At 38.4% G+C, this 13,079-nt stretch overlaps 3 protein-coding genes across 5 annotated transcripts; 2 read left to right on the forward strand and 1 right to left on the reverse strand.

Annotated features, from left to right (window-relative positions):
- Nucleotides 1–2,237: 2,237 nt before the first annotated feature.
- On the forward strand, nt 2,238–4,875 carry LOC114727751 (riboflavin biosynthesis protein PYRD, chloroplastic). Of its 2 annotated transcripts, none has more exons than XM_028914468.1 (4): nt 2,238–2,498; nt 2,892–3,300; nt 3,571–3,869; nt 4,155–4,875. In XM_028914468.1, the coding sequence occupies exons 2-4, from the start codon at nt 2,911–2,913 to the stop codon at nt 4,768–4,770; spliced, it is 1,305 nt and encodes a 434-aa protein (XP_028770301.1). In that variant the 5' UTR covers nt 2,238–2,498; nt 2,892–2,910; the 3' UTR covers nt 4,771–4,875. The 2 variants fall into 2 exon arrangements, with proteins under 2 accessions (XP_028770301.1, XP_028770300.1); XM_028914467.1 differs by having other exon boundaries at nt 2,239–2,498; nt 2,905–3,300.
- An 817-nt stretch (nt 4,876–5,692) lies between these two features.
- On the reverse strand, nt 5,693–9,215 carry LOC114727752 (uncharacterized). 2 transcript variants are annotated; one of them, XR_003738616.1, is made up of 4 exons: nt 8,835–9,215; nt 7,633–7,687; nt 6,563–6,928; nt 5,693–5,917 (listed from the first exon to the last, which is right to left on the reverse strand). XR_003738616.1 is itself a non-coding variant. In XM_028914469.1 (3 exons), the coding sequence occupies exons 1-3, from the start codon at nt 9,042–9,044 to the stop codon at nt 6,627–6,629; spliced, it is 567 nt and encodes a 188-aa protein (XP_028770302.1). In that variant the 5' UTR covers nt 9,045–9,215; the 3' UTR covers nt 6,283–6,626. The 2 variants fall into 2 exon arrangements, 1 of the variants encoding a protein (XP_028770302.1); XM_028914469.1 differs by lacking the exon at nt 5,693–5,917 and having other exon boundaries at nt 6,283–6,928.
- Nucleotides 9,216–9,435: 220 nt separating this feature from the next.
- LOC114727753 (uncharacterized) lies at nt 9,436–11,843 on the forward strand. Its single transcript, XM_028914470.1, has 3 exons — nt 9,436–9,543; nt 9,657–9,962; nt 11,400–11,843. Exons 2-3 carry the CDS (start codon nt 9,732–9,734, stop codon nt 11,610–11,612), a joined length of 444 nt encoding a protein of 147 aa, XP_028770303.1. The 5' UTR covers nt 9,436–9,543; nt 9,657–9,731; the 3' UTR covers nt 11,613–11,843.
- Nucleotides 11,844–13,079: the final 1,236 nt, after the last annotated feature.

Genomic DNA, 13,079 nt, shown 5'->3' on the forward strand with positions numbered 1-13,079 from the left:
CCATGGTTTGGAGAATAGCTTCTGGAGAATAGATTCTGAAAAAAATAGATTTTGTGAAGAATAGATTTTGTGAAAACGTGATTTGATAAATGAGAGTGTTTGAATAGTTGTTATCAGAAGAACTTTTTATATACACAAATTTTACTAAAAAATATATAAGTTAATATGATAATTACATAAAAGATAGATTTTATAATATATTTTAATTTGAAAAAATAAAATTGTTAATAATATATTTTTTACCAACATAATTAATAATATATAAAATAATATAATTAATATGTATATATATTTATAAAATATAAGATTAAATATGTTTATAAAAAAATAATTAAGGAATGTTAAAATCATATTATCGTTGAGATATACTCTACAGGCACAATCATACTCTCCCATTTGAGCCAGAAGCATAATGAATTCACTTTTCTGAAACCATGGTTTTAAGCTCCAAACCATAGTTTTGATCCAAAACCATGGTTTCTGTTTTTTCTTGGGTGTTTGGCAAGTCTGGGACCCAAACCATGGTTTGGGTCAAAACCATGGTTTTCTATGTTATCCAAACAGGCCCTATGCCTGGTTGGGTTGTTTTTTTCCAAACATGGTTTGGATCTCCAAACGATGGTTTGGCCTGCTATCCAAACGGGCTTAGTTAGATGCAAAAAGGCAGAAACCCAAACCCAAACCCAAAATCCTAAATCACGGATTCATCATTCATCCCATCGTCACTTTCATTTCACTCTCGGCACGGCCTCACTCCACTCTACTCCTCGTCGCCGCGATTGCTCCGTCGATCTCAACCCGCTCGCTCGGGCGTTCTCTGAGTGCCTGTTTGATGTGATTCCTTCTTCTTCTTTTTTTATCCTATTTTAATTTGCAACTATGCTCTTCCTTTGCCACATTATGCCCACCCAGATTCCTTCCCCCCCCCAATGAGCTTGTTATTGTAACAGACAATATAATATATTTTCAGCCATGAAATTGAAATCTTTTAACTGGGCTACAAAAGGCCCATAAAAAGTCAAAACTCAAGATAGATGACCCTATCTTATTGTTCGTTTTCCAGCCCCCTGCATGATGATCCATAAAGGGTCGAGATCCTCGCCGCATCCAATTTTCTCGGCGTCCCTCAGGGATCAAAATCCTGTCCCTTCGAATGATCCAAAAGCTTACGGCTTGCCACGTCATCTTCAAACAATTGAAAATGAATCTTCACTTGGTCCCTCCCAAGAGCAAATATTTCCCAACCTTCAGCCTCTCTCTCCTCTTCGAACTTCGCGGTTCTTCCTCAGTCTTCCGCCTCTATGTCTCAACCATCTCTGGTCAAATTCATTCAACAGGCTGTGGACACTTCATCTATGGTCTCATTCCCATATTGGTGATGGCAGCAAACCAAAACCAAATCCTTGATTCCCAGTCATCCCTATTCCGAAAGCACTCACCAAATGAAGCCAATAATATATGAAACAAATTATAAATTAGCTCAATGCGAATTAATCCCTGGCTAATGAAGCTGAAAAATAAAAGGAATAAAAATTACCAACAGCAAAGGATTAAGAAGCACTGGTGAGAACTGAAAGTGTGTTAGTTTCCACCATGGCTTTTGATTGGAATAAAGCACCAACGTAGTGAAGAAGAACGGAAATGAACATACCCAGTTGAAGACAAAACCATTGAAAAACAATGAAGCCCGATAAATGTTGAAAGGAAAGGGAAACAAAAATGAAAAAAAAAATGTAAACTTTAGAGCCAGATTATTACAAAGAATACCTCAGTTCTTGTGAGCAAGTGAGAAATAATGAAACAATAGGTATTTAAGCGGCAAGAAGGGGTGTAAAGGAAAGCACCAAGAATGGGACCATTCACGAACCGTTCACAGAATAGGGGTCAGGGACAGCAGTGGCACCGACAGCTGAAGAAATACCAAACCCAAACATACTCATTGGCTCGTGAGGAAGAAGCAGAAACAAGAACAATGACATGGACCATGGAGATGGGTTCAACAACCTTAAAGAGGTGAATGATGAGAAAGGACAGCGAGGGAAGGCATGGCCGCAGGTAATGGTTGTTGGGAGTCGAATGAGGAGAGAGAAGCGAAAGGTTGAGGCAGGATGTTCTAATGAAGACTTGTTTTGCTGATGACGTGGCGAGCCATAAGCTTCTGGATCATTTGGAGGGACAGGATGACACTGAGAGGACTCGACCCACATGATAAATGCCGTTTTGCTCCGCTATAGTAGCCATGCCCCGGCATGGTTACGGACGATACCCCCATGGATTCAACTTCATCAGAGATTTGGCTTCCTCCGCGAGTCTGAAGTTTTTGTCTCATCAAAGGATAGGGGAAAATTTGACGTGGTGGTTCGGAACGAATGTTGCGAGTTACGGGGCAACTGTGTGAACAACTCTAAAAGAGGAAGCAGAATCAAAAGAAGGCGAATTATCGAAAAGCAGAGAGAGTAGGGAAGGAAGCAAGAGACCTCCAAATATAGAATATAGAGGTAATCTCTTCTACCCTACTTCTTCTTGCACTGTCATTGCTAAAAGTTTCGTTAGTGTCTAGTTGAATTCGCTTGCGTTGCGGGATTTTGAAAATGCTCCGCTGACGGGTGAATTTGGGAAGTTTTGAAACAAGATGTGCTAATGGGTTTGATACGTATGAATAATTGTTTCCTTCGTGCCGTTGATTATGTTTTAAATCGCTGAAAAAGAAAGACCATGGGCGACTCATTTTATGACACAAGCGGGTTCCATTGATCAATGGCGGGGCGCCATAATGAATTAACAATTTTCTCATTGTATCCAAGACATTTCAAGCTTCATGATCAAAGGACAATGTCTTGTGTTGTCTGATTTTTCTGTGACTTAGCTATATCTTTTATAATAATTTTTAGTTCTGCTATCCAGCAAAGCATGCAAGCACTGGGACTTTCACTTCAAGATAACATTGTTCGTTCACCCAAATTCTTATCCAATGCCACTCCTCGAAGTCTGGCATCTTTTCCTTTGGCTCAGAAACCCTCTAAGCTTGGCGCGAGACCAGGTCTGACTTCCAGATTTTGCAAATCACCCTTGTGGGTGAATAGAAAACGTGTTTGGAGTAGTTGTTCCCATTCTATTAGGGTGCGATGCAGCAATAATGGACAGAACGATTATAGCACGTACATGAGAAGATGTGTAGAGCTTGCAAGAAAGGCAAGTGGGTTTACCAGCCCCAATCCAATGGTAGGATGTGTTATTGTGAAGGATGGGGAAGTTGTTGGTGAAGGGTTCCACCCTAAAGCCGGGCAGCCTCATGCTGAGGTACCTACTTTTTTCTAGTCATTATGCTTGTAGAATAATGAAACTTATATGCGTTGTTATATTTTGAAAACGTTTCTGGTCTTCCCTTGAAATATTGTGATATTTTAAACTTGTGAAGTGAACTTCATTGAATTCAAATTATGATGTGAGAAATTTAATAAACTGCTGTATAATATTATGGAGATCTGACCTTAATTGTGATTCTTTTCTGGAATTTAGTTAGAACATCCTTGTTTGGTGCTTAATTTCTTTAGTTTGAATATGAATCAGGTGTTTGCTCTGAGAGATGCGGGTGATTTGGCTGAGAATGCCACAGCATATGTGAGCTTGGAACCTTGTAGTCATTTTGGGAGAACTCCACCTTGTACTGAAGCTCTGATTAAAGCCAAAGTGAAGAAGGTTGTGGTTGGAATGGTGGATCCAAACCCTGTTGTGGCCTCTAATGGGGTGCGTAGATTGAGAGATGCTGGAATTGAAGTTGTTGTGGGTGTAGAGGAAGAATTATGCAAGAGCCTTCTCGAGGCCTATACTCACCGTATGTTGACAGGAAAGCCTTTCCTTGCTTTAAGGTAATTTCATTCCACCTCTATCAGTTGGTATTTTTGCTTAATTAAGAGAAATTCTATGAGTGTACATTGGCCCATGAAACCCTAGTGTCATCGGGGCCACACAAACCTGAAAACTACCAGGTCATTATCAGGCCTTCTTTTGATGCCCAACTTTCCAGTGAGCTGTAGTCAGGATTGGGTTGACACCTGGTCTCTCCCATTTACACCTCCGTTTACTGATTTGCCTGCTTTTTAATATCTTAAATGGACTTGCATTTCATAACATAGCATATTCATGCGTAGCAGATATTCCCTCTCTGTCAATGGACACTTTCTGGATGTACTCGGACCCACAGCTATAGATCGTGGTGGATACTATTCGCGGTTACTACAAGAATATGACGCTGTGTTACTTTCGTCTTCCTTATTTAACGAAAACTTGCCATTGCCTTCATCCAAGGAACCTGGAGCAAATCAACCAATGCGTGTTATAGTACGAAGGAATTCTAGTTGTTCAAACCAAGCTCCTTTTGTCATCAATGAAGTTACTGGTAAAGATATAATTTTCACAGATAGTACAACAGCAGCTACTGAAATGGCTCACCAAGGAATTGAAACTGTGGCTGTTGATCAGGTAAATCTGGACGCGATCTTAGATTATTGCTATCGTCAAGGATTGTGCAGTGTTTTGTTGGATGTGAGGGGAAGTTTTTCTGAGTTTGAAGAGCTTGTCAAGGAAGGCATTGAGAAGAAGTATTTTAACAAGTTTGTGGCCGAAATTTTGCCATTTTGGAATGGATCTGTGAAGACGGATCCTCTAAAACCATTGAAGAGCTTTGAGCAAGGAGTAGAAGTGATAAATTTACAGTCCAAGGCCTTAGATCAAAGTGTTGTGATTGAGGGATATTTTAAATTTGAGTAAGCTACCATCTTAGTTGTTGGAAGGTGCATGTTCAATAAATTTAATACATAAAGATAATTACTTCAAATCAATCCTTACTTATTTAGCAGCTCATCAATTTCTTCCCATCGCAAGTTTTCAACCTCATGTTAATTGAGTTGGACCAACTTTTTTCCATGGTGTGATTTTTGTGATTGACTGACTAGCAACCATGAGGGTTCTTGCTGACAGAGAATAGCGACTTAGATGTACTGCATGCGGATGAATTTTTAGCCATTCATGTCAGCCGCGTTTGAGAAAAATGGTTCACGTGGATGTATTATGAAAAGTTCTAGAGGTACTTTAACTTGATCTCATGCCATCGAAAACTTTGCCAGCGCGGTACCTCTCCATGACACTCTTTCTCCGGTTATAAATTAAAACGCTGCATTTAAATAAAAAATAACACCCAGCCAATTATTATCAAGCCTCATTGATTGCCACGCTTTTCACATAGGCTCAAAACCCTTGTCTTCATCATCTCTCTCTCGTCGTCTTCCTATGATATAGATTTAACCCCAACCAAAATGGCCGCTGTGCATGCAGTTTTCCACAACCACTATTCACTCCCAAATTCCTTTCTTCTTCTTCTTTAGCCCCTCCTCCCAATGCTGGCCTTCGACAGCCTTCTGATCCTTTAGCTCTCAAATCATCACTTTTCTCTGGCTCTTTTAATCTCTTGCTTCTTCCCAGTCAACAAAATCTTATTTGATTATTTCTGCAACTCCTAGGATTTCCATGTGCATCGCTTCCAATGTCATTAGCAATACATGTATGTCGTGATTGCAGCTTTGCTCTTATTTTTCCCTCATGTTCATCCCAATATATGCATTATCAATATCAGAAATTACCGTCTGGTGTTATTTTTTACCTAAACGTACCATTTTAATTCAATGAACAGTGAGTGAAGAGAGGGTGTAATGGAGAGGTTCCACGCCGCTTGGCTGCAACGTTTTGCTCATATACAGTACGGCTTTTGTTATCGTAAGAGGAAAAATTCCTGTCTTAAAACTTATGATAGATAATAGATTGTCCTAGCTGAAGATACTATGAAGTTAGACTTGTTACTTCGTGAGAATACAGCTTGATTTGAACTTTCTTTGGCAATTTTTATCTGTATACTGCGACTCTGCGAAGCCAAAAAAAGTGATACTTTGTCACAGCTTCAATATTTATACATATGTACGTACGTACACTCAAATTTACAATGCAGAAAAACTATGTTTAGTTGCTACAACAAAACACTTAAAAAGATTTTATTCATTATGTACCCACATCAAGTGATATTAAAATTTTCACATAAAATAAAATTTGCAAAGATGAAAGTTGAAGGCCAAAACGTAATATGGGGAAACATGGGGTCTTTACTAAAACTAAAAACAACTTACGTCAAATTAACCTGAAGTTAGATTGTAATATGAAAAATCAAAATATAGTTGGAAACAAAAATATAATTATTTCAGCATATCTTCCCGCAAAAATAGCCAAGATAAATGTAATCAAAAGGATCAGCCTGTCTATTTAAATTTCCGATATAAAGAAATTCCTTTCACACGCTACAAGTTATCAATCATAGATTGTTGACAATTTAGAAAGCATGGCCTGCTCACCACATAATGAAATTTGAAAACTAGCTGCTAAAAAATTGAAACTACAAGAATCATAGTTGATGGCTGTTGAACGCATTTAGTTTTAAAAAATGGTCATCCAGGAACAACATACAATATCCAGAAGTGTATAACTCTTCCATGATAAAATTTACCGGTAATCATACCTACTAAAGCAATGAATTGGTGTCAGAAATCAGTGGTATAGATTGCGCGGGTTAAAATTTCTTGTTAGTCTGAGACGAGACATGGCACTGGGTACTTAGCTCGAAATTGTTCCTTTGTCAAACCATAATAGACAGCTTCCTTGCCTGAATAGGTGATAAAGTTCCAGCCAAAAGCAGACCCTCCAACAATATATGTCCCCTGCGGCTGTCCATCTTCTGCCTGCTGTTTTTCAAGGGCAACTGATGGTGGAATCTTAGTTTCAGATGGCCTTCCAGGCAATGGTGTTTTGCCTTCAAAGTTCTCGCAAGATGAAGGCTTGCTTTCCTGCACATTCTGTTTGCATAACTCAACCAGTGTCTTCAACTCTGGAGTCACAAGTTAAAGCCAAAGGTCAACTTTAACCAGCTGTAGATATAACAGGGACTTAAGTAATGATTTTATCTCTATATTTTCAGACAGCTTCGGCTTTATTCCCCAAAAGTTCACTTTCACCAGAGCTAGTCCTTGGAAATAATAAATTTATTGCATAGCAGCGTGCGGACCATCACATAAGATGGCGGGTATATATTTGATGGCAGATTCCACACAAACACACGAGGCTAATTTCCCCCAAAAAAAAAAAACAAAGAAAACAGAAAACAGAAAAAAGGTTACTGTTCAGATGGCCAGCCCAAACCTGTGTAAGACTTCATCAGCAGATCGTAACAAACTTAAATAATCAAGAATATCACCGTGTAATTCATAGTAGACCAGCCCAATTGATGAAACCAAGGATTTAAATTGCAGTTGCTGGTTCCACAATGGCATCAATTACCACCTCAATTTAAAACCAGGATCACTGTTTACAGTTGTTCGTTTACACACTGGCATCAAGCACCACAACCACTGTTTAAAACGCTGTATTAGCCTAAAAGATCTTCAGCACTACCAAAATAAGAAACCCCCACCAACCAGAAGGACGATAGATGCAAAGGCAATGATAAAAGCAAAATCTAGTAGACGGACAAGATTGAGATGGAGCTCAATGATCAGCTAGGCAGTAAATAAAAATGTAACTGGATGAGCTTACGTTCACGAATTTCATTAGATGCTTGGCAGTTTTGGAAGTCAGATGTTCGGAGTACCTTCAAGATCAAATGGAGAAAGATATTATTACATGGAGAGCTCGCCAACAAAAATAATAATAATAAATAAATAAATAAATAAATTAGAACCACAATAACAACTTCCATTTCTCCAAGAGCCCAAACAATGTAACCCAACAATTTCAGGTCAAGCATGTCTAATAACATGTCGTTAGAGTATTAAGCTTCAGATGTAAGGAAAAAGTTGTGGAAAATAAGACAAGACATTTGCATGTTTTAGGAAGCACCAATTCCGAGCAACAAAGACGATTACAACAAATGGAAGGACCTTTTCACAAATATTTACTCATTTAGGTTTAAAACACTTTTAACCGTCACTTCCATCTTACCTTCACAGAATCAATGCTACACTACTCAGTTTATACGCGTAGGACAACCTAAACGATGAAAGAAAGCCTATAAAAATATCCATTAACTTGAAAGGCATCTTTTGACTACAAATAAGCGCAAGTGCTTTTCTTCATTATCTCAGCTTGATGAACACACAGCATCTCCAGATCCAGATAACAAAATTTCCTGGTAATTCGAAAATAATACTGTGATTTGGATCTGATATTGGTCACCCATCAACCCATTTTCAGAAATTTCCTGATCAATAATAGCATAAACAATGTGAGATTAAGGGCATCAACCCCCTACCATAGGCCCAAGACCAAGAGCACCAAATTTCATAAGATGAGAAGTAAATAGACTGTCTTCAGTTCTACCACAGAATTTCCTAAGATTTATCTGCATCTATCAATTCCACCAACAAACAAACCACGTTGAAAAATTAAATAAAAATTCGTAGATTCCAACATATCCAGCAGTTAGATAGGTTTGGCATCAAGGCAAATTATACTAGATTTACTCGCATATTTAGCGAAAGATTAAAAAAGAAGGGTCACATCGATAACATGGTATGCGTCGACATAACCACTCTCAGGCCTTTGAGGGACAAATAGCTAATGAAATCATCCGATTTGAACCAAAAATGTAAATACGAACTGGTAAGGAAAAAATTCATGCTATTAAGAGTCTGTAAGGAACACAGACAACTAAAAGGAACAGAAATTCTACTCCCAGTCCCAGATAAGTATGATCTACTCAAATTCTCCAATTTTTTCGCAAATAGTATGTAATATACCTCGATAAAACGGGGACGAAGATCTCTGATAATAGCTCGAATCTTAAATAAACGGGAATTTTGCAAGTGGGCGTCGCTTTCGAGAGGTCTCTTCTTGCTCTTGGGTGGAAGGGCAGCGTAAGCGGGAGGAGGCTGGGGAGGCAGAGTTGGAGCAGTGCTTGGGGGATTGGAGACTTGAGGTGGAGCCTGAGCTTCTTTTGATTCCTCCATTGATGTAGCCAGTGCGCCGATTCGCGAAGAAAATCACAGTATTAACCGGGAAGGCAAAATTTATTTCGACAAAGAGTGGGAAAAAGAGGATTTTTGAGCGCAATGCTGCGCACAGTTCACCAGTCAATGATTCCATCGTTAAAATGAGGGTATAGTGGGATTTTCACGTCTCAATCTTCATTCTATTCTATTACTTATATATGCTGAATAAAAACATTAGTATATTATTACTGACACTTTGAGGCTATTTTCGTTTTGGGTTTCAAATTTCAATCCCTGTTTCGTTGGAATGCAAAATTCTTTGACCATTTTGTGCTTAGGAAGATTTCATAATGCCAACATTACCCTCGTAGCCCCAAAATGTCATCTAAGTGATAGTCGACGAGCATTTTGGTTGGCAGCCTGGATTGGTCTGCGTGAAGACGGGTGCGACGGCTGAGCAGTGACTGGCGGCTGATAGAGCCCACTCAGACGGTGGGGAGAACGTGTCCGACCTAAGGTAAGTGTTCTGTTAAAACTTAAAATATGGCTCGAAATCTCCTTGGCTTTTGGAGTTTTGGTGCCCCCCGATTGCATTCCCTTACATTAAAATTTCTTCTGCTGGCTTTGCAGAGTGGCTACCTTGGTCTTCGAGAAGATCCTAGTAAGCAACGCATAAGTTGCCTGAAAATTCTAGTGAGAAAACCAATGAATCACCACAGGATCTGCGTCTCTCTAGGCAGCGTTGCTGCTGTATTGAGATCAGGGCAGAGGTCTATGTCGACGGCATCAAAGTCTTTGACCGGACTTGGTAACATAAAAAATGGCAAGAACACCAAAGCCTCGAGTGAGCTGTGCAAGTTCTTGGGAGTCCCTGATCAATCGCGATCCGAAACCGCCTTGCTCCTCTCTAAGTTCATTAAACTCAACAATTCCCGGGTTCTTACTCTCTCCCTCTATTGTTTCTTCTTCTCCTTCTTTTTACGAGGACAATCTGACTTAATTGTATGAATCATTTCCGTGGGCAACCTACCCATTGTTTGATGAATGTTGTCCGTCACAATTATGAGAATTTTTCTAACATTATTCTTCAGGTGGTTCATATATGTCCATAGCTATTCATGTTGGCTTGCAAAAAATTTTCTTTTTGTGAAATGGGTTGTATTTAAAAGCACTTGGATTTGACTTGTTGCATTCATTTATCTATGATTCTGGTCACAGAATCTCTGAAGTTATGTATTTTTATTTAGTTATTTAACATCTGTTTCTAACCAATGGAAATTTTATTTTTCCCCAAGTCCATTCCGGGCCTATTTTGTAGATGTTAATGTTAACGTGCAACCCGTCCACAGGCCTACACCTAAATTCATGGAGCTTTTAGTGTTATGAGATGTGATGCCCCCCACCCCCAACCCCAAAAAAAAAACAAAAGAAAAGGAAAAAGCAAAACCATCTTTTTCCAGGCCTCTGGATGTCAATGGCTTTTGTACCATTTGACATGGCTTTTCTTATTCTGGTCTTTGGGGGAGATCTCCAGCTTAGGGGCATGAACAATTAAGCCCCCTCACCTTCAAAAGTATATAATTGACTCCCAACTCAAAAGTTTTGTGCTATCCATTAGCAAAATTGTCTGTGTTTCATGCTAGGAGATCTATCCCTTATTTGAGCCCAATAATGTTGGAATTTGAACTAGTCAATAATATTATTATGAAGCGTATAATACGCCATGCTTCTCATGTCATGTGACATCTGACCAAGCAAATAGGACACGTAGGGGTGTTGTAGACCCATACTTCCCTTTCCTCCAATTTTCCCAGCCTATAGTAGCCATGAAAGCTCTCTTGGAATTTTCTTTTGCATCCTCCATAGACATGCTAAGACACAAGCCTAACCCCTCAATTTCCAAGAAACTCATCTCACCTTGATGCTTAAAAACCTAGTATATGCAAAATTGATGGCAGTTGGCTTGATGGGAAAATCTTTTTAAGGTCTAAGGAAATGATGGAATATTTGGAATTCCTATCATTTATAGTGCTGTTGAACATGGGCCTCGAGCCCAAAGATAGAATATAGGTGAGGTGCAGAACATGTGAGAGTGGGTGTTTGATTTGTGGCATATAACATGGGTTTGGTTCCCCCCCCCCCCCACAAGGTGTGTATGGGACTATTCAGTGATATTGTGGAGAGCCTGTACCTCCCGAAAGTATGAATGGCGTTTCCTTTCCTTTTGCCCAGTGTTTTCTCCATACAAGTATACTGAGTGGAATATTTTTTTCTGCTGAATAATACATTTTCTGGAGCTTGTTTTGTGCTTTACTCTATTTAAGCTTGAACATTATTATCGCTTCTCACTTGACAATAAAATATACCCCACAGAGTCCTGGTATCAAGAAAGATAAGATATGGGAGCAGAATTTGCAAACGCTTTTACGAGGAAAAAGTAGTATTAGTTTTCCTGAGATTGCCAAAATCCTATCCCCAGAATTCAGCTCGGGCATCATGCATTTCAAGGACAAGAGTATGGACTCTTTCACAGACAACACAAAGGGAAAAGCCTCACAGAAGAAGGGGAAGTCCTCAAAGAAGTAGGATTTGCATGTTATGTGCCTCTCTTTTTGTGTCAAAAGTTAGGTATGTTTCTCTAGTTTGCTCTGTTCATGATACTCTGTTCTTTGAGCTCTACACTTGTCGCGCTCATTGAGTTTGAGCGCTGAAAACCCGGTTTATTTCTTCAGGTTCGGTTCATGGAATATTGTGTTATGGTAGACTTGCAAATTATAGATGCTGATCTTATAATGTTAAACTACTGGATCTTGCGCATCTCTTTTTTTTTTTTTTATATTCTTTTATTAGCAAAAACATGAGAAAATAACAAAAAAAAAAGCTAAAAATTACTAAATGTCAAATAAGAAACGTTAATAAAAATTTGTTGTTATCTGCAAATTCAGTGTTGCTAACACTAAATAAAGTATAGTAACCAAAACTAATTTGGAATTTAGTAATTTTCAGCCTTTTCTTTTGTCATTTTCCCTAAGAACATTGAGTATATATATTAATATTATTCAATTGTGACATTAAATTTAAGAGCATACAACATCAGAAGAAACCAAAAATGTGAGACGTGGTCATGCTAAGTGATTTATGTCATCCTGTGACTTGTTTTGTGAGAACAAGCATCTCATCAATGAATTCAGCACCAGCACTCCCGTCTTGTTAGTCACTTTCTAAACTATCATCACTGAATTTTTTCGCCTACAAATTTCCCTGAAATAAGCATCCATACTTGTTTGTACTAATTATCCTGAGGTTTTGTATCTTAGATTATTAAGTAATGTGATTCATATCATTTGCGTATGTATGTCACCCCTTCATCGATTTTGATTCACACAGCATTTCAAGTCCCAAAGCAGACTACAATGAAACACTAATACTCCTCTGGTCCTTACTATAAGACCTATTTAACTAATTTGATTAGATTAAAGAAGTTAGGTAAGTTAGTTTATTATAAGAAATGTGACATGTTTTTCCTAAAATACCATAATCATCTTTTTTAATACCTCTTCTTCTTCTACTTGATTATGGTTGAGGGAGTATCTATAAGGGTACTTTAAAGAAAATTGATAAATATGAGAAATGGGTTTTATATTTAGGACCAAAACTAATTTAACAATTGGATCTTATATTAAGAACTGGAAGAGTAATTAATATAATTTGGGAGTTGTGGCTGTGAGCTAAAGTACTCTTTGATTGAAATTTGCCTTTTGAAGCTTGTGTTTTTCTCGTGTCAGGTGGTTTAGGAACATAGATCACAAACTGTCAATTGTACAGCCGGATGAAGTTTATAAATTTGGGTTTTAACTTTCAGGTTATCAGGAGGTGCGGATACTTTTCAAGATTTTGCTAATAAGAGAACAATCTCAGCTCCTAGAAACCTCTCATTTGTGATGTGAAGTTTGTTATTCGATCTTATTGCCTTAATTTGTCGTTACATTGCATGGCGCTGCCGCGCTGCATTATTAATCGGATTGTTTATTACCTTCTAAGACTACTAATTGA

This window comes from Neltuma alba, unplaced genomic scaffold (assembly GCF_004799145.2).
Source record: "Neltuma alba isolate B1F8T4 unplaced genomic scaffold, ASM479914v2 tig00012508_pilon, whole genome shotgun sequence".
Classification (NCBI taxonomy): Eukaryota; Viridiplantae; Streptophyta; class Magnoliopsida; order Fabales; family Fabaceae; genus Neltuma; species Neltuma alba.

Coding starts and splice junctions, on each gene's coding strand:
- LOC114727751 (XM_028914468.1), top strand. CDS start 2,911: ATGCAAGCACTGGGACTTTCACTTCAAGATAACATTGTTCGTTCACCC. Junction 3,301..3,570: donor CCGGGCAGCCTCATGCTGAG/GTACCTACTTTT, acceptor AATATGAATCAG/GTGTTTGCTCTGAGAGATGC. Junction 3,870..4,154: donor AAGCCTTTCCTTGCTTTAAG/GTAATTTCATTC, acceptor CATGCGTAGCAG/ATATTCCCTCTCTGTCAATG.
- LOC114727752 (XM_028914469.1), bottom strand. CDS start 9,044: ATGGAGGAATCAAAAGAAGCTCAGGCTCCACCTCAAGTCTCCAATCCC. Junction 7,688..8,834: donor TTCGTCCCCGTTTTATCGAG/GTATATTACATA, acceptor TTGATCTTGAAG/GTACTCCGAACATCTGACTT. Junction 6,929..7,632: donor ATCTAATGAAATTCGTGAAC/GTAAGCTCATCC, acceptor TTGTGACTCCAG/AGTTGAAGACACTGGTTGAG.
- LOC114727753 (XM_028914470.1), top strand. CDS start 9,732: ATGAATCACCACAGGATCTGCGTCTCTCTAGGCAGCGTTGCTGCTGTA. Junction 9,963..11,399: donor TTAAACTCAACAATTCCCGG/GTTCTTACTCTC, acceptor TATACCCCACAG/AGTCCTGGTATCAAGAAAGA.